The sequence below is a fragment of the Ovis canadensis genome, chromosome 13, assembly GCF_042477335.2.
Source record: "Ovis canadensis isolate MfBH-ARS-UI-01 breed Bighorn chromosome 13, ARS-UI_OviCan_v2, whole genome shotgun sequence".
Taxonomy (NCBI): domain Eukaryota; kingdom Metazoa; phylum Chordata; class Mammalia; order Artiodactyla; family Bovidae; genus Ovis; species Ovis canadensis.
The window spans coordinates 22,018,920-22,039,801 of NC_091257.1; the positions used below are offsets into that span (position 1 = coordinate 22,018,920).

The 20,882-nt window shown below is 47.3% G+C and overlaps 1 protein-coding gene across 3 annotated transcripts in view; it reads left to right on the forward strand.

Annotated features, from left to right (window-relative positions):
• The window catches only part of ISM1 (isthmin 1), a 92,557-nt gene that overhangs the window by 43,233 nt on the left and 28,442 nt on the right, over positions 1-20,882 (forward strand). For all 3 annotated transcript variants that reach the window (XM_069547117.1, XM_069547119.1, XM_069547118.1), the window contains one exon: positions 17,103-17,342. In XM_069547117.1, the coding sequence (XP_069403218.1) occupies positions 17,103-17,342 (240 nt within the window). The remainder of the gene's footprint in view (positions 1-17,102; positions 17,343-20,882) is intronic.

Genomic DNA, 20,882 nt, shown 5'->3' on the forward strand with positions numbered 1-20,882 from the left:
CTACCCACTCCAGTATTCTTGCGCTTCCCTTGTGGCTCAGCTGGTAAAGAATCTGCCTGCAATGCAGGAGACCTGGATTCGATCCCTGGGTTGGGACAATCCCCTGGAGAAGGGATAGGCTAACCACTCCAGTATTCTGGCCTGAAGAATTCCGTGGACTGTATAGTCCATGGGGTCACAAAGAGTCAGACATGACTGAGTGACTTTCACTAAGGATGAATGGACTTGAAGAAGCTAATGTGGCTAATGTAATTTACCCCTTGTGCAGCTGTTTGCAGTTCAGTTAGTTTTTGCATGCCTGTATTAGTCAGACACTGAACAAAAAATGAATAAAGTTCGGCTACTGCTGCTGCTAAGTCACTTCAGTCGTGTCCGACTCTGAGCGACCCCATAGACAGCGGCCCACCAGGCTCCCCCATCCCTGAGATTTTTCCAGGCAAGAACACTGGAGTGGGTTGCCATTTCCTTCTCCAATGCATGAAAGTGAAAAGTGAAAGTGAAGTCGCTCAGTCGTATCCGACTCTTAGCAACCCCATGGACTGCAGCCTACCAGGCTCCTCCGTCCACAGGATTTTCCAGGCAAGAGTACTGGAGTGGGGTGCCATTGCCTTCTCCGGAATAAAGTTCTAATAATGTATAAAAATACAAAGAAAAGGAGCAGTATGCTTGCCGGGAAAATCCCATGGACAGAGGAGGCTTGCAAGTCTACAGTCCATGGGGTCACAAAGAGTCAGACACAACTGAGCGACTGAAGGCATATGTACATGTATAAAATACAAAAGAGAGGAGAACAATGAGAGACTGATTCTGCTGAGCATCAGGGAAGGCTTCACAGAAAAGGCAGTATCTTCACAGGGTTTGTAAGGAGGCATAGGAGTGTTCTGTGTTGCCAAGGGAAGGAAAGGCTTTGCAGGTAGAGGAGACAGAAGCCTTTGACCCAAGGGCTTCTATTAGCCTCTGTCTGAGTTACAGCAAGGCACCCCCTCAGGGGAGAAGACACCATGTCCTCCAGGCTTGGTTTCAGCCCATGCTTGCCCCCCACCAGGCTCTTTTTTTCCATGCACAGTGTATATACCACAGGCATGGTGGCCCTGAATGAAACCGCAGGGAGTCGGCTGTGCCCACACCCACTGGGCTTTGAAATTTGGTTTCTTTATCCATCTATCTACTCAGAGAGCATTTATCAAGGTCCAGATTCATTTTGAGACAGCAACTCCAAAGGGAAAGCCTAACGTTTTGTGCTTCAGTCTCAGGAGACTTGTTGGGGCGGGGCTGAGGGAGCAGCAGGACTGTGCCACCAGAGCAGCCAGTTCCCTCGGAAGAGCCCCAGGGATCTCGCATTCTGGGCCCCGCCCAGACACCCTTTTGTGTGCTGGCCCCTCCCCAGCCATCCCCTGCACCCCATCCTGTAAAAGGAGGGCACTGAATTCTTAGACCCAGCTCATACCCTGCTCCCACCTGGTAGAGCTGGTGTAACTGTTTTCAGGACGAGCTGGATTTTCCTGTGGGATTGTAGGTATGAAAATGGCTTTAAAACTGATGCTGAATGCATCACCCTCCCCAGCCCCCATGAAGTCGGACGTCTTTGGAGAGGCTGCTGGCCAGAATCAAGGATCTCCCTCTGTATCCTGGCCACTGTTTAAAAAAAAAAAATTAATTGAACATTGTGTTTACATTTTTATTCAGTTCAAGAAATTTTCTCTCTCTCTTTTTTTTTTTTTTTTTGGCTGAGTGGCATGCAGGAGCTTAGATTCCCCAACAGGGACCAAACCCATAGCCCCTGCGGTGGAAGCACGGGGTCTTCACCACTGGACTGCCAAGGAAGTCCCTCCTGGCCTTTCTTGACACTGGGTCGGTTGGAAGAAGTATTGGCATTCTTCCCTGTGACTTTGGCTAACGCCAGCTGCTTTCTTTTGTCTCCATGGGTCCAGAATAAGCCCCCACCTGTCTCAGCCATATTTTGCAGCTATGGTCAGCCCCAGCTGGACCCTTTAGGAGCTAGTGACTTTGATAACATCCTCAGCTTCAGTTTCCTCATCTGTACAATGGGGGTGATGATAATGGTAACCCATCTGGTGGGAGCTTTGGGAGGCATTGATTGAGATGATCCGTAACGAGTGTTTGGATAAGACTACCACAGAGTTGCCACTGGAAAAGGGGGTGGAGGTGTAGCTGGTTATGATGAGGGAAGATAGAAGCTGGGCTGAGAAGCAAACATTCAAGAGAAAAGGTATCAAGGTAAAGTGAGTCCTAGGAAAGGCCAGTGGGAGACAGGAATCATAAAGGGAGAGAAGAAGTGCTTGTGCTCAGATATGCTCCTCCTTTTAGAGGTGAAAACACTAGGTCACAGGGAAATAATGGACCAAGGTGGGGGCCCTCTGTTGTTAAAAAAAAAAAAAAAACATGTTTTCCTGCATCCTTTATAATTCAGAAAATAGCAGTAACAGAAAGTTTGGCATCTTAAAAAAATCTCTGTGACCTTTCCAAGTGCCATTTCTCCATGAGTCCTTTTCTGCCTTATTTCCCCTTGTGTCTCTAGTAGTTATTTAAGCTCAGCAGGTAAGTCTTGTGCATACAGAAGGGAGCACACATCATACACGTACAGTTCAACAAATTCCCTAAAGTGAACACGTTGTATAACCAGCTTCCAGAAGTAGAATGTGGGGACCTCCCTGGTGGTCCAGTGGCTAAGACTCGATGCTCCCAATGCAAGGGGCCCAGGTTCGATCCGTGATCAGGGAACTGGATCTCACATGTCACAACTAGAGATACCACATGCTGCAGCTAAGACCCAGTGCAGCCAAATCAATCAATAAAAATAATTTTTTTTTAAGAAACAGAATGTGGCTCTTGTGGCCTGCCCCCCACCGCAGGGCTCCCTTGTGGTTACCAGCATCCCCAGGATCACCACTGTCCTGACTTCTAACAGCATTACTTAGTTTTGCCTGCTTTTGAACTTTATATAAATAGAACCATACGTTTTATCTGGTTTCCTTTGTTCAACATCATGTTTGTGAAATTCACTGATAATGTTTCATTCTATGACTATATTATGCATATACCTTCCTTATATATTCTGCTGTGGATGGCCATTTGAGTCCCTGTCACTTTCAAAGCTCACCCCAAATGCTTAGCAAATCTCAGGAAGAAAGCGATGACTCCTAAAGCTAATATCCAAAGCAATAGTGTGGGGCCCTGCTCTTTGTGGCCTATTTTCTCCATTCTCTGCCTCATCTGGCTCCCCAAAATAAAGTCCCCTGCTTACTATGTGAACAAATTCCATTCGAGAATGCATTTGTAAGTCCAATTTGTTCCCGAGTCCAACAAAGTTAGCCTAGGTACCCAACTAACACAATTGGCTATAGGGTACGGTACTGGAATAGGTTTAAATACTTTTCACACAAATGACAGGTACATAAAAGACAAACAAACATAAAGAATAAAGCGGTTTTACTCTTACACTAAAGTGCCTTGGAGAGTGCAGTAGGGTAACACAGCAGCTGGCATCCAGGGACGCCACACATGTTCACAGCTTGAAGGTGGGCGTGCGCAAGACTTGCTGCAGACCTCAGAACGCTTGCACGAAGTATGATGTGCCGTTTCATTCCTGTCTTTTTCCATCATCGGTTTGCCAGCATCCGTTGTAGTCCATGCTCGTTATACCAGCTCTTTGTGTTGACCAGCACTTACTGACCCTGTGAAGGCATCAGCCTGCACAAGCCAAGCAGCTTTGGGCTGGACTGGTATCTGGATAGTTCTCCTAAGAAAATGTGGCCAGAACCCCCAGAGCAAACAAAGTAGGGCAGCAGGGCTGAGAATTAAATCAACAATATGCTGCTGGCCAGTGTTCTTAAAGCAGGCCCCTTGAACCCGTTGCCTGAGTGGAAGCTGCAGTGAGAGAAGATGGGAGATTCAAGGCGGCTGCAGACTCTCTTACTCTAGATGACCCCTGGGAGAGAAATTAGGACAGCATACAGTGGAAGGAACAGGGTTGCGGTGCCTACTCTGCTAGCCTGAGGCCTCTTAAATTCAATTTCCTCCTCGTTGGAACACAAGCACTCATGTCTGCTTCAAGGGGTGTTGTGAAGATTAGATATAGCGTCCTAGGCCTGGCCTGGGTGGTAGTGTGTTTTGTCCTAGATACTTCCCGTGTGCCCAGTGTCTTCCATTCACCCCTCTAGACTGACCCCTCAGCCTTCCCCATCCTATCGTGTGCCTCAGCTACGTGATCTCTATGTATCATATCAACGGACTCCCTTGATCTTGAGCTTCTGATTGGAATTGGCCAACAGTAAACATGGGAAGAGAGGAGAGGAAGAATAGGGAGGCATCAGTATTTTGTAAGGCCAGTGTACAGACACACACACACCCCTCGCATCGGGGAGCAGCAACCGCTCCCTTTCCTTGCCTCTCCAGGCCTGGAGGTATAAGATCTCCCTGGCTTTACTGGCCCTGGACACCTCAGCATCTTTGGTGGTTTCCAGCCTCCTTGTCCACCCATCTGTCAGCTGTTCTTTCATTAAGCTCCCTAGGTCACACATACCTCAATGCCATGCATTTTCTGCCCAGGTTCAGACAGACACACCCTCTTACCAGGATGTTTATCTTGGGGAGAGTAGCAGCATGTAAGCATGTGTTCTGGTGCACCCCTTTCGTGACCACCCCCAAAAGAAAGCCCCTGAGAAGCTCGGTCTTCTCTTTCCTTGAACCTCAGCTAACCGAGCTTCAGTGGGAGAATGATCTTTATCAAAAACAAAACTAGCAAGTGCTTTGTTTTTCTGGGGTCAGAATAAGAAATCATATAGGGTCAAGGAGTTAACATCAATAAAGTGGCTGAAAGTGGTCTGGTGGGGGCCCTCTGCCAGCTGATGCTTGGCCTTCTGCTCTTTCCAGTAAGAGGAGAAACAAAAAGTCCTGCTTACAGACCATACTTCTCCTTACTTGTTTCTTCTTGTTAGTGCATTAGACAAGTATCCAGAAAAGGCTCTTTTAGAGAAAATGAAAGAACCTTAAATGGTTATTGTTAAAGATTTAGTAGATGGTGAGCTGCAGAATCATAATTAGAAGTATGGATGCTTTTACTTCCTTATGTTGAACTCCTTCCCTCTTAAAGAACTTCCCACTTTCTCCCTGGCATTTCACATGCAAGCATTTCTTAACTTCCCCACTGGAGGCTGCAGTCTTAAAGACAAAACCTTGTCCAGATATGATTTTCATAAGAGTCTCTTGTAAAATGGATACATGTCCAGAATTCCTTGGCAGTCCAGTGGTTTAGGACTATGTGTTGCACTGCAGGGGGCCCAGGTTTGATCTGGGTTAGAGAATTAAGGTCCCGCAAACATGTGACATGGTCCTAAATGAATAATAAAATGAATACTTGTCAAAGCTTTATTGAACTAGCTAATGAGAGAACTAGGAAGATGCTAGTGCCAGTTGAGCACTTGTGAGGAACAGATATTTATAAAATTAGTGGAGAAAATCATGACAGAGTAGATTTGGAGGGGCAATGACCCTATTATTATTGTTTTTCCCCCAGTTTTGTTGAAATATAATTGATATAGAACATTGTGTATATTGAAGGTATACAGCATAATGATTTGAGATATGACACCTTGTCAATGATTAATACAGTAAGTTTAGTTAACATCCATCACCTCACATACTTGGAATTTTATCCCTTATGATGAGAACATTTAACAAAATTATTGTTTCTACCAGACCAAAAAATAAATTATATTTCTACAGGCTGGAAATCTCCAAGTTCACATGTAACTTTAGCCTAAGCCATATGTGTGTGCCTCTGTGTGTGTGTGTGTGTGTGTTTATGCTCAGTTGCTCGGTTGTGTCCTATTCTTTGCCACCCTATGGACTGTAGCCCACCAGGCTCCTCTGTCCATGGGATCTCCCAGGCAAGAATACAGGATTGGGGTGCCATTTCCTCCTCCAGGGGATCTTCCCAACCCAGGGATCCAAACCACATCTCTTCTGTCTCCTGCATTGGCAGGTGGGTTCTTTACCACTAGCACCACCTGGGAAGCCCTAAGCAATAGTAAATAATAAGTGAAACGAAGGTCCATTCTCCTAGAAAAGTAACCAGGGACAGGCCTGTCATACTATGCTCTGCTGGGAACTGATCAACTCGCAACTATCCTTTTGCTTTATTTCCAAGTTTGGATCATTTCTTCTCACAAAGTATATGCTGCTGAACTGCCTCACCACAGGCTCACGGCACCTGGCCCAAAGCAGATGCCCACAAAATGCCTGTTGAGTGAACCTATGACTAGAAGAGATCTCCATCCATTTATAGAAAAAGATTAGCCAAGCGAAGTCCAGGGCCCACAGGCGCATCAGCTGCCAGCTTTCCAAGCAGGGATCAAACAGTTTCCCTGGAGGAGACAGAACAGCAGTCCAAATAAGAACAATGTGTACAGGCAGCTGGGAAAGGGGACGGGTCCTGGTGGGGTACAGCTTCCTCTTCACCTTAGGCCATGATCGGCCTGTGATGGCTCTGTAATTGCTTTATAGTGTCGGTAGGGGTTCCCCAATAAATGAGCATTACTGGTTTCTGGCAGCCAACAGAGCCACACAGGTGCATCGTGAAAGTGTGAGGGAGCATTGTTAAGTCTCAGCTCCGAATCTTTGAAACCCTGGCTGTGGGGCTGTGAACAGAGCAGCCCCTGTGAATGATGGAAACAGTCAGCAGGGGGATGTTTTTCAGCAGATCTGACCCAGCTTTGAGTCGGCAGGTGGAGGGATGGGGGAAGGTGCAGAGGAAGATAACATTTGCACTGCCTGCCTTTAGAACCATCAGATTTTTAATTTCCTCACCCTCAATTTGATGTTTTTAGCCTTTTGGTATTGACTATTTTCCTTTAATCATTAGAAAATATTTTTTTTCTGGGACAAGTGTTTCTTGAGGAGTCCATTCCTAGGAGGTCAGATAGATGGATTGGGAGCTTTTCTCTAGTTCTCATCTGATGTTGCCATACCCATTTTACAGAAGAAATAGCTGAGGCCCTGTATCAGTTAGCTTCTGCTGTGTAACAAACCACTCTGAATTCATTAGCTTAAACCACAATGTTTACTGTTTGTCATGATTCTATGGGTCAACTGGGTGGCTTTTCTACTCTGGATTAGCTCAGTTGGGGCCAGATGGTCTAACATAGTCTCCATTTGTGTGACAAGTCATTGGCTGGCTGTTTAGTCTAGGGTAGATTATCTGTTTAACCTATCTGTCCTCATCCCACACGCTAGCCCAGGCCTCTTCACATAGTGGTCTCAGGATTCCAAAGAGCAATTAAAAAAAAAAAAAAAAGTAGAGCTCCAATATACATTTATCTCTGCTTACTCTTGTCCATCAGCCTCAGTAAGTCATGTGACCAAATGCAAAGACAGTGTAGCAGACCACCACCCAAGGCATAGACAGTTACAGGAGTCTGCGGACGTTTTCGCAAACCCTACCAATCTAGGTGCAAAGGTACAAGAACTCGCCTAAGCTCACAAAACTAGGTAGGGGCAAGGCAGGACAGAAACCCAGGCCTCAGACCTCCTGGCCCAGGCCCCTTTCTCAACATCATAAGCCCTTTTCTAGGATTTCAAGGTGAAGGTCCAGTTCCCTCTAGAAACCTAGTTTACAGGTACTTAGAGCAGAGAAATTCATGGTAGGTTTCAGTGATGGGTCTTCACTTTGGGTGTTGAGAGAAATCCATCTTCTTAATTAAAACAATAGCTGGGCAACGGACCCTCGGGCCATCCCCACCCCCAGGCCAGTCTGAACTCTGCCAGTCTTTGCCTTTTGACTTGCCTCCCAGGTTCTGAGAGCAGAACAGCAGCCTTGACTTGGTCTTGGGTGTCCCCCCTGTCATGTGAGGAGACACTGCATCACTGCAGGGGGCCTCTACCTCTGGGGTCTCCTTGTCCTGTTCTGTGCTCTTCCTCTGGTCATGGGAGGACTTAAGACAGCTGGGCCCTTTAGGCACGCTAATAATTTGATGTCTCTGCAGCTTGGGTCCTGGAAAAGGATCTGGAGAGTTTACCACTCTGTTTTCCTTCCCAGATAATGGAGAAAGCACAATTTTAAAAATCCGCAATAATCCACATTCATCAAACATTTGCTTCAGCTTTGGCTTGGAGGGGAGGCTGACCTCCACATGGCGAAGCCCCCTGGTGGCCATGCTTGGCCTGTTGCTCGATCCCTGAGCAAGTTCACATTCAGCCCTTAAATTCAAATCCCCCTCTCAGCACTCAGCAGACAAGGCCTTCCCTTAGCTTACAAGGGCGCCAGGCAGGCGGAGTGGGCAACACGCGTATCTCACACCTCAAGAGATGTTATTTATGCAAGTGTCTCGTCTAAGCAAGGTCACCATCTCCCAAGAGCAGGATTCTGGAAAACGCAGTCTCTCCATCCACTTCCATTGGCAGAGATGGTTCAGATGATGCATGAAGGTATCTTTGGCCAAATTGGCTTCCCAGCCTTGGACTCTGCTTCTTACATGTTTTCTTAGACTTGAAAGAATACTTCGCCTCCCATTTCTGTCCATTCTTTAGTCTAATAGGACATGAAGGAAACAGGGCCCGGGTGGCCCTCCCTCTGCTTTCTTTGCTAGCAGCGGAGGAAAGCACAACTTAAAAAATCACCCATAATCCGCACATTTTCAAGATCAAAGCTGTTTACAGAAGTATCCAAGACGAGCTAGTGGGGCGTTGACTCCCATTTTGTCAGCTGGCCCCAAGAGCCTTCAATTAAGAAAGAAGCATGGGGGTGGGAGACTGTCATCAGTGGCCCCTTCCCCTCTGGAGCCAGCTCCGTGCCCAAGTGCAAGGAGTCAGCCATTCTTCATGCCTTCCAAAGCATCACCCGGGATCATAGGCGAGGTCACTCCCAAGCCCTAGAGTAAACAGCCCTCTGATACATTCTGCCCCCAAAATGGAAGATTCCTCAGCTATTAGTCAGACTTTGAACAGAAGGCTCCATTCCCAACCAAGATGGGACACTTCTGCATTCCTGAAACATGACGTGCCTGGGTCACTAGCTCCCAGGGTCGTCTTCAGGGTCCGACAGCAAAGATCGAAGTACAGTTATGGCCACTTCCCTCTGCCAGGAGTTTTTTCCTGCAAAGGGGCACTGCATGCTCATGCTTGCTGTCACATACAGCCATGGATGTCTGCTCTGCTCCTGCTACCTGAAGGGGTGTGATTACCATCACACACCAGCAGAAGGTGGCCAACCTCACCATCGGCGTCTTCAACAATGCGGACTTCCCCTCAGAGATCTGGTTCCTTCTCTCCCATCCTGTGCTGAGCAAGCCTCCACCACCAGCTGGTGCCAGGCCTGTGGTCACCATCTCACAGCTGTCTTCCTGAGTCCTAAGAACAAGCGAGCATCCCCCACCACCTCTTGAGAAGGCAGCTTTTCTGCCTGAAATTCACATTGCTCATCCTTTGATTTTCTCTTCCTGGGAGCACTCGCCCCCCAGTCATGTGAAAAGATAATCACTGCGCCCTTTTATCCTTTTTTTCTCCCCAAACAGGGAAACTTGTGCTCTTCCCTTTGAAATACCACCCATGGCATTCTTGAACTTATTTTTAGACGTGTGGAAACATTCCAGACAAAAATCGATGCCCGGCACAGATAAAGCCCCAAGTGTGTTTATCGTGGGGAGAAGAAAACGGAGTGTTTTAATGTGGAAGGAGCGTGGCCATATGCCTGGATGCAGCGTGGCTGCCTTTAATCTGCAGAAAGGAAACAAGCATTGTCGATAATAATATGCAGCTGTCCAGCCCAAATGAGGACATATTGCTAATTAGCTATATTGTTAATATATTTTAAGGAGAGAGGCTGCAGTGACGTTAATTATAATCTTTGTTGTTGGTTGTTCAAAGTCTATGAGACCAAAAGCCTTGCTAATAATATCTTCTTTAATATCTTCAATAGAAGATTCTTGGATTTTTTTTTTTCTTTAGAATCCCACATAAAAGCCACATTAGGGGTAATGAGGCCTGTAGCCTGAGCCTAATTAAAACAACATCTAACTAGGCCCGTGGCCATCATTATCATCAACTAGTACTTATTGGGTGCCCCCCGAGCTCGTTTGGAATTGGAGGGTGTGGGGTTTGAGATTGCAGATACGGCCTGTTCTTTGCCCTCCAGAAATTTGCCATCCCGTCTGCCTCCAAGAAGTCTGCCTGGTTGCATTAATCTGGGAATAGTTACCACAGCCTTGAAAGAAAGAAAAAAAAAATAGGCATTAAAACTGTCCAAGCCAGCCACAATTTGTTACTAGTGTTTGCCTCTTCTGGGGTTCTGGAAGTGGTCAGATCAGCTCTGGTTTTCACACACCGGGCTTTGGTTGAGGTTTATGGAACAGGGCAGGTGGCAGTGATTCTGAGCATGGTTTTTCCAAAGTTGGACGCATCGCTCCTTTTCATACCTTGATTGTCCTCCCTGGAGCTGATCGCCCTAAATAGCTCTGGGGCTCGGTTCTCCAAAGAACCCCTGCCTCTCTCACTCCCGTGCTAAATGAGCAGCTGCCGACTCTGCTGTGAGCGCTCTGACCTCGATGTGGTCCATGGGGGTCCGCCTTGGTGACAATGGAGGCCAAAGGGATGGATCCCCCGGACATGGCTGAGGGCAGCGGCCAGACGTCCCGGCTCTTGGGCCAGGGATGTCCCGTGGAGAAGGTACACGAGGAACAAAGTATCTGGGCCTGTCGTCTGGGAAACCACATGGGGCTGCCGATGAGAGGTTTCCTCAGCGCATCTTGGCAGAGCTTTCCTGGGGGCATTCAGAGCTAGTGACGGGAGCCAGGGAGGTGATGCCCGCCCATGGAACGCCAGCAAGCCTCCAGCTGACCCAGAGGATGCCACCGGGAAGTGGTGGCCGAATGGAAAATCACAGCACGCTAGGAGAGAAAGCTTTCAGACCAAAGGCTGGTGGGTCCAGACGTCTGGGGTTGGGCCTGGCATTTGTATTATTTACTCAGTGATCTCTTACTGAAGACAGCAGAGTGGCAGTGAGCCTAACCCCCACTCCATTCCAGCCTGATGGCCCTGGGGCCTCAGTGCCAGGCCCTGGGAGGCCTCGGGGAGTCTGCACACTCCGTGCCCTTTGCCAGGATCGCCAAGTTCACTGGCCCATCTCCCTCTCTGCTCTGTGATCGTCACCTGCTTCATGGGCTTCATGGTACTCATTTGTTCAATCTTGGTGCAGACATTATTTCCTCAGGCAATCCTCCATTTCTCTTTAATACAAATGTTCCAAGTAGGGAGTTTTATAAGCCCTACCTTGAGTGTGGATGATGGCTTTTCCTGGCTTCCTCTGTTTTGTGAGTATCATCGTAGGTTCATTGAATGTCACAGATGCGATGCATGGCATTCAATGACAATTTTTGTGTTTTGACGCCCAAAGTATCGACTCCTGGTGCACCGAGGGCCCTTCAGGATGGCTCCCGCATTGCTCCGAGGGAGCACCATTAATCCCTGAGTCTTCCTTGCTCCTGCCACAGGAGAGCATCCCAAACTCACCTCAACTTCCCCGCCCCAGCTCTGGAATCAGTCATTTGTCCAAGGAGATCTGGATTATTTGAGGGCAAACGCCTCGAAATTTAGTGATAGGATTTTCAGACAAATGAAAGGAAATGTGACATTACCCAGCAAGTATCGGGTTTGAGAAATGTAAAATACAGTTGCTGAAACAATGAGAAGATTCTATATGTGGAAGGAGGAGGGAGGCGGTAGAGGGCAGATTTGGAAAGTCAGCAGCAAGGCTGAGCTCTCGTAACCTGGCTGACACAGTGAAGGTTTTGGGAATGATTCACTAAATGCTCAGTTGGTACCCACATAAGCTGGGGATGGTACCCAATCCTGAGTCACTTTGCTGAACGGGGCTTTTCTCTTTTTATCGGTGGTCACGGTTCTCAAATCAGAGTCACACAGGGAACATTGCTACCAGCACCGCAGTTGTCGTCAATGTTACTGTTTGTAGCAAGGGTGCAAGAAGTTCAGAGGTCATCATTCCAGGGCTAGTATGAACGCTCTAGTGTGTTATCAGGGACCTCAGCCCCTCTATCTTGCCATTCAGCCACCTTTAGAGAATATCTTCAACCTCATGCCAGCAGCCTCATTTCACTTCAAACACTTGTATTATCCACACTTCAGGCAGGAGAAAATAGAAGAGAGAAAAGAGGCAAAAGGTAAACTGACTCTGCCTTCTGCCTATGAGTCGTATCAGGGACCTTCTACTTATGTCATTGGGTAGAACTGTGTCACATGGTCATCCCTACCTGCAGTGGGTGCTGGGAAATGTAGTTTTAGACAGGCGTGTTGCCTTCTGAAATCAACCCTGAATTACAAAAAAGAAGAATGGATGTTGGAAATTGCAATATCTGCCACAATAATACTGCCATCTAAGGCAAAACACCAGGCTACATGAGCACGGAGCCTATTTTATTATTACTGTTAGCATTTTATTATTACCTTATTCCTATTTTAAATAAGAATAAATTACAGAAAAAAATTAGTTGTAGAATAATGGGGGGACAGGAGCTGTGCACAAAGGTGGGAGCGTCAAGTGGCAGCTGAGTAGTATGGCCTCCGTACGTCATTCCCCTCACAGTTGAACAATGCGTGAGTGCAAGCCACTCACTATCTTTACTTCTTCTATTTCTTTATTAGTGGTCACAGCTCTCCAATCAGAGAACATGTTGCTCCTAGAGCTGCAGCGATGTCACAGGTCGACTCAAAGACACGTTGCGGGCAAAGTGGTATTTTCCCAAACTGAACTGATGCTCTTGTGTCACTTGAATTCAAACCAAATGAATCAGGCAGCTCCTTGGAAAGAGTGGTACTATTTCTTAAAGAGCAGACTCTCCAAAGCTCACGTTTTCAGAGAAGGATGCTTGCTTTGCTGAATGAAACACGAACTGTTTAAATCTTCATTTTGAGATCCACCCTTCGTGAGAATCCTCACTCTGCTAGGATTGTTAAGTGAACTCTCAGTGAGTGAGTTTGGCCCTGCAAGGAGGTCTTGCAGATGGGGCCTCTGCAAGGAAGCTGTGTAGTGAGTCTTTGAGAAAGGATGAAGAAATGGTGTTTTCCTGCCTTGTGAGCAGACCCAGTCTACTGTCTCCTGCCCTAGAGTCTTGATTATCAAAATAATGGTTGCTCCTGAATCTTGTTAGTGACAGAATAAAGTAGAGCTTCATCTTATGTGAGCCATTGTAAGGCACCCTTCTCCTACCTCATCAGTGCCGTACTCAGTCATGTCTGACTTTTTGTGACTCCTTGGATTAGCCCACCAGGCTCCTCTTGTCCATGCAATTTTCCAGGTGAGAATACTGGAGCAGGTTGCCATTTCTTCCTCCAGGGGATCTTTCCAACCCAGGGATCAGACCCAGGGATCAAACCCACATCTCTTGCATTGGCAGGCAGATATTCTACCTGAGTGCTTCCAGTTTCCGAACAGTTTGAGAGTGTACCAAGGTTTGGAGGGAGCTGAGGTTTCCAGGTCAACATGTGTTGTAGAAAAGCAAGAATAATTCAGATATTCAGAGATCATGATTAGCACTTTTCATGATTTCCCATTCCCATCTTCTAGATGCTTTGCAAACGCTGAGCTTGTTTGAGGGGAGGTGGGGGGGAGGCAGGAGGAGAAGGACTGGGGAAGGATGGAGAGATGCCACAATTGTGTGCATAGTTCAAGCCAAAGCATACTTTAGCCCGCATCTTCCCGGCACAGGCGCTTGTGGCCTGGATCGTCCAGCCCAGTTGCCCTGACTCTACATTCCTCTTTCCAAGTATAGACCCAACCCACCCTGAGTTCTCTGGACCATCCTGCTGGGACAGCGTGGGATTCTTCTTATTGCCTGCTTTGCTTTCCGTGGAGGATCGTTCAGCCATAGAGAGTCTTAGTTCATGTCTAAGCCGGGATTACTGTGTGCCTCTCCTCCCAGGAGAAATTCCAGAGTCGGATCAAGCAACCCGTCAGACCCCACCCTTGTTTTATCAGCCAGCTAAGCCAAACGACAAATATGCAGCCCAAATACCTTTCCTCTCTCTCGGAAGCAATGAACATGAACTTGGGCAAACTCTGGGAGATGGTGAGGGGCAGGGAAGCCTGGCGTGCTGCAGTCCCTGGGGTCACAGTCGGACACCACTGAGCGACTAAACAACATCTCTTCTTCTAAAACAAGAGTTGTAGTAGAAAGACTGCTTAATTCATCACAAGGAAAAGGAAAGGGGGCACCATCTTTTAAAGATTTTGTTTTTAACGTGCACTATTTTTACTCTTTATTGAATCTGTTATAATATGGCTTCTGTTTTACATTTTGGTTTCTTTCTTTCATTTTTTTTCTTTTATTTTGGCCAAGAGGTATGTGACATCTTAGCTCCCTGACTAGGGATCAACCCTCATCCCCTGCATGGGAAGGTGAAGTCTTTTTTTTTTTTAATTTATTTTTTCATTGAGGATAATTGCTTTACAGAATTTTGTTATTTTCTGCCAAATATCAACATAAATCAGCCATAAGTGTGTGTACCTATGTCCCTTCCCTCTTGAACCTCCTTCCCAACTCCCTCCTGATCCCACTGCTCTAGGTTGTCACAGAGCCCCTGTCTGAGTTCACTGAGTCACAGAGCAAATCCCCACTGGCTGTCTGTTATATATGGTAATGTAAGTTTCCCTGTTACTCTCTCCATACACTTCACCCTCTCTGGAAGGTGAGCTCTCAACCACTGGATTGCCAGGGAAGGCTCAGGAGCTCCCTGTTTCACCCAGTCGAGCGGTGTGTACCGGTTGCCACCATGAAGCCAGGGCAGGATTTGCAGGGTATCCCTCAGGGTGTGGGCGAGCAAATCCTGCACTCTTTCTGAGAGTTAGATTCCCAGAACCTGCTACAAGAAATTTTCCACGAGAAGTCAGATGTCCTCACTAACATTATTGGGGATCCAGGGAGAAAAACAAGAGGACGATTGCATTCAGTGAGCTTGCCCTGGACCATGATAGAGAAGTTTTGTGTTGAGGAAAGAATCAGCCTGCCTCTCACTCTCTCCGCTTGCTGGATGGGACAAGCTGGGCATAATGCTTCTGGCCTCTGTTGCATTGAGCAATGTCTGGGAATACCAGGGCAGCTCTCTCTAGGAGGCTATGCCAGGAGACGAAAGCATGACAGAGAGGTGACTGGAAAGGTGTGCAAAGACTCTGCCCCCGGCCACATCTACCGAGCAAAGAGGAAGGGCAGGCAAAGACCTGGTGAAGGGCAGCCGCTCTCCCCTCCCTAACTGCACATTTTAAAGAGGAGATAGCAGACAGGCTTCTTCCTAGCTTGGTCCTCTTCTCAGCCTCTGGGAACATTCACAGACGTGATCTCTGCACCAGTGAGTTTATCCTCATCCCATGTCTGCTTAGAGAGAGAGAAAAATCCAGCCCCTCGGGTCAGCTGTTTAATGAGATGGTTATCCACTGCATGTGTTCCGTCCTCAGCCCACTCTTGACCTCGGGTGCTCAGAGTCAGGAGTGTTTTGATCCCAGATGTAACCCCTGACTGGGTCAGAGGCGCTGCAGGCAGAAGGGGCAGGGAGGGCGTGCGGAAGCAACGTGCTGGGATATCCACTCCAAAACCCCCAAACATGCCCAAGAATAACAAGAACATTAACCACTGACCCGGACGCGGGTGAAATTCTATCTCCACATCACCCTCCACCAGTAAACACGAAAATGCTACCCCTTAGGGGATGGAGGAAGCTTCCAACCAGAGGGCCAGGGAGAATGCGAGCCGGAGAAGCTGCTCTGGGAAAGAAGTCCAGCAACTTCCTCACTCTCTGATCACGGGGAAAAAATTTTCCCCCAGTGACAACCAAACACAGACCTTTTTTGCTAGCCTGGAAAAACAACACACTTGCAGCTTTTCACGACATAGACCCTCAATTTGAGAATGCCTTTGTGTGACTTTTTCTTGGGCTGTCTCCCACCTCTCCATCCCCATCTCAGGTCCTTCTCCCCACCTCCACTCCGTCCCAGCCTCACCGGCCTTCTCTCTGATCCTCAAGTGAGCCAAGTCATCCGCATCGCAGGACGGTCTGCTTTACTCACCCCTCTGCTGTGTTCTTCGCTCAGTGATTGGAGCTGTTCGGGTCTCACTGCACATGCTACCTTTTCAGACAGGTCTTCCTCAGCCACCCATATCATGTTGTCCCTGACTACTGCCTGTTATTTCTCTTCTGAGCAATCACCTTCTCTGACCCGACCCTATTCGTGTGTATATTTGTGGTTTATGCCCCCGGTTAGATGCGCAGTCCAGTAGAACAGGGCCTGTCTCGTTCATGGCTTTCCTATGCCTAGCACATGGTTGACACGTGTTGACTGGATGACTGGAAGGATGGATGAGTGGATGACTGAAGGCAGGAAGGAGGGAAGGCGGAAAGGAGGGAAGAAGGTTAAGTAGGTTGATAAGCAGATGGATGGAAAAGATGATGGATGGATAGATGGATGAATGGATGGATGGATATAATCAATGATTTGACTGAAGTATTTTCAGATCCTTTGCTGACCCACACCAAAGAAACAAACTCTGGACACTGGGGTTATAACTAAAGCCAGAGTGGTTGAAGCTGTGATAAGCAAACTATAATTTGATTCCATTTCTAAATGAACAACTGTTCTCCATCAAGCTCCATCAAGCTCTTCATGTTCATATATGTTGGATAAATATCCCAGAGCACATTGTGCTATGCTAAGTCACTTCAGTCGTGTCCTGCTCTTTGCAACCCTATACACTGTAACCCACCCGGCTCCTCTGTCCATGAGATTCTCTAGGCAAGAATACTGGAGTGGGTTGCCATGCCCTCCTCCAGGACATTTTCCTGACCCAGGGATCAAACTCATTAGCCCTCAGAAAATCCCCAAGTAGCAAGCTAGGAAAAATTTTCTGATAATTTAGCTTTTTGAAGATGGAAAAACTAAGCCATGGGAAGAACAATGATTTGGGAATGCAACCCTGGCTTAATTTCAACTCCTAGAATTGTCCTCGTCTTGAATTTTTAAGGGTGGCATTTCTAAATCATGCTTCTCCTGTTTATTTGTTTATTTATGTGTTTGTTTGTTTCAGAATAACCTCAACATGGAAAGTGCCTTGACATCAGAAACCAGCTTTCCTCCATCCAAAGAAGCACTCGGGGAACATTCAGACCACCAGGCCGGACACCAGCCCTTCCCCAGACAGCAATTCCAGCAAGAGGCTGGGCACCCTTCATTGCAAAGAGATGGCCCCAGATCCTTTCTCCTTGACCTACCCAACTTTCCAGATCTTTCCAAAGCTGATATCAATGGACAGAATCCAAATATCCAGGTAATGCTGGGCAACTGAAAGGTGGAAGAAAATGAAACAGTCTATGCCTTTGTTTCCTGATCCGATCCCACCTCCCTTTTCCCCTTCGCCTCTTGATGAATCCTGTTATCTCTTCCAGAGCGGTGTTACGTTGCATCTGTGTAACACCCTGGATTGTAGGATGCATTTTCTGAACCACTGAAAAAAGAAAACAGTGCTAATTAGAGTATGACACACCCATGATTATAAAATGTATCCAGATCTGATTTCAGAGCTGTTGAAATAGAAAAATAAAACAAAATAATATTCCCTGAAATTGATGAAATATGGTAGTTATAGGGAAAGGCCAGTCTAACACGTGAGTAGATGAAGCAAATCGTCATGTGATTTCCAAGACGCGCAGGAAGGCAAAGCCTCTCTCCCTTGCCTTGATCTCCAGAAATTCCTTTAGGAGGCAACAACACTTCAGCTGTCACTTTAGTTGCACTAAAGTGTAAAATGACTGATAAGAAATTTCGATAAGAAGGGAGTGAGAAACAGAAGTCCCTAGGAGACAGAGGAATACATGCCACTAGGATGGAGTGGGATGAAGCTGAAAGTAACAGGAGGTTAGGGAAAGGGGTTCCTGGAACTGAAATTAAGAACTCTCATCTGCACTGAAATAGCAGTTTACTCAACAAGGCAAAGGCAGATCTGACTTGACTCTCCCAACATGTTGAAGCCAAACACGTTGGCTTCTTCCAATATTATCAATAATGCAACTAATTCTCAGCAACTTACCATTTGGTTGGCTTTCCCAAGGTCACATGGCTAGTAAACAGTAGTTGGGGCTCAAACACAGGTTTTCAGGCTCCCAAGAAAACTCACCCTACCAGTCCGTGCGTCAGAGACAAACTCCTCATTTTGAATTTCACTTGCCCCTCCCTCTGTTTCTCCCCAGAGATGGGCCTCATGGTGGTGGAGGGAGGCCCATCTCCCTGGGCCGCCTGGCCCCTGCACAGCCCCTGTCCTCAAGTGCTGGCTTCCAAACTTGTAAGCTTTGTCCTCAGGTCTTTTCACTTGGGGAAGGGCAGTTCAATTCAGTTCAGTTCAGTTCAGTCGCTCAGTCATGTCTGACTCTGCGACCTCATGGACTGCAGCACGCCAGGCCTCCCTGTCCATCACCGACTCCCAGAATTTACTCAAACCCGTGTCCATTGAGTCGGTGATGCCATCCAACCATCTCATCCTCTGTCATCCCCTTCTCCTGCCTTCAATCTTTCCCAGCATCAGGGTCTTTTCCAATGAGTCAGCTCTTTGCATCAGGTGGCCAAAGTATTGTAGTTTCAGCTTCAACATCAGTCCTACCAATTAACACCCAGGGCTGATCTGCTTTAGGATGGACTGGTTGGATCTCCTTGCAGTCCCAGGGACTCTCAAGAATCTTATCCAACACCACGGTTCAAAAGCATCAATTCTTTGGCACTCAGCTTTCTTTATAGTCCAGCTCTCACATCCATACATGACCACTGAAAAACCATAGCCTTGACTAGATGGGGAAGGGCAGCTTGTCCTTATTCTTTCTCTGCATCAAATTCCAATTGACTTCCACGGCAGAAAGAAAACATCTCAGGTAGAATAATACATCCACCAGTCCCCTACCTCCCCATGTATAAAATGCTGTGTTAGCTACTGGGAAGTTAAGAAATGTCGGACCTTAGATGTAAGCTCTTCCCTCCAGGAAATGACCTGGGTGTGAAGATTCCAACTGCCACCTAAGAGAGTGCCAGAAGGATCGTGGAAGCGGAGCAGAACAAGTTCTGTGCTCTATGGGAGGCGGACCCAGATAGACAGAAAGGTTGGGAAGGGACCTGACCATTAGGGCGGGGCAGAGACGAGGGCACAGAAGTGAACAGTGCTCTGGAAGTCAGGCTTGGACAACCCGTGTGCTGAAATCGCTGCGAGGACCAATTCATGTTTCTGATAGGTCTTGTATCAATCCAGCTGCTTAATCAGAAAAACAGGCCTTTTTCTCCATTGTCCTCTCTCCAGGAACTGTCCGCACGGCTCTCTGATAAAGAACACGGTACCCACTTGGGGGAGGTGCAGACTGACCAAAAAAGGCATAGATAACTCCTTACTCTTGCTCAGTGTGACTTCCCATCACTCCTTCATTGACAGGAAGTGATTTTTCCTTGTTGATGGATTTTTTTGGCTGTAGGACCAGACCATCCTTATCCCAAGGGTGCTTAGCCCATGCCCAAAACAATTTGAGGTTTGCTGCGGCTTGCTTTTTTTTTCGGAGGGATGGGCAATCTCATTGTGGAGCTTAAAGCTGAGGACTGAGCTATTAATGCCATCGATTTAAGAGTTACTAATGTAAACTTACAAGAAAAGGCCTGGGTACAGGGGACTAGAGGGCTGAAGTCCCCACACTGGAAAATTACCAAGTTCATGGGCTCCACGTAGGACTGAATTTCTAGGAGAATTTATCAGGATCCCCTTTCTCTCTCCCAGATAAGTCCATCAGTCAGGAAGTCCCCAGACATCACTTGGGTCTTTTTTAAAATATTAGCCCAAATGTCAAGGAAGAACAGTGATGCAAAGGCAGTTGAGATCCTCAGATCTGGGAAACCCTGATGACTTTTCCATAAAAAGAAGAAGGCAACCATGAAATGCTAAGCCCACGCCAGCCCACACGATGGATTTGCACATGAGCTCAGAAAAGCCCCAGAACTCACAATCCATTTTTCATCAGCATAAGCTGTGCTGTTTAGCCAGATGAAGAGAGCTTTGCAACAGTACCGCTGGGCTTCCTGAGGGGCGAGGCGGCTGTTGGAGTTGATGGAGAGGATAATAAAGCGAGACCAGGGAGCAGAGAATACATGGAGGCTGAATCACGAGAAGACCACTCTCGAGACCCTCCGACAAAGCCTCTTGGACTTTCATAAAACAGTTTTTATAAAGTGGAAATCATTCGTCCTTGTCCCCTCTGAGCCCACAGCCACCTGTCTGTACAGACTTCTAACAGGTACAAAGCAGTCAGCGTTTTGTCTTCTGTTGGTCTCAGCACCGCCCCAGTACCTATGGGAAGCTCACCTCCACGCCACTTCAGAATGGGCTGCTTTGGAGCACAGGGTGGGAAGGGAACCAGGTCACTCCTATGAGTTCCCTAGATGTTTCTGGAGTTTCCTTTTGTACAGAAGAGATCACTATACCTCCCAAGAGTATAGGTTTCCCCATTGCTCCAACAGGGCAACCCGTTCCTGGCAAAATGGACTTGAAGCAAAAGATGCTCCAACCCAGATACCGTCACACCCAAGGACCCAAAAAGACCAAAGCCAGCACTATCCTGCTGCCCGTTGACCACTTGGGTCATCCCTCTGCCGCTTTGCACAAGCCCAGTGTCTGATAACTGCCTGAGGCCAGTCAGAGGAGTAGAGGGGCCTGTGTTTTATTGATCTAATGACCTGTTGGCCCTAAAGAAAGGAATACTGAGCTGAGTTCCTGGCCTTCTCTCTCTGGGAAGACCAGCAAAGGAGAGCATTGGTTGCTCAGAAAGACGCTCAAAGAAAGACCGAT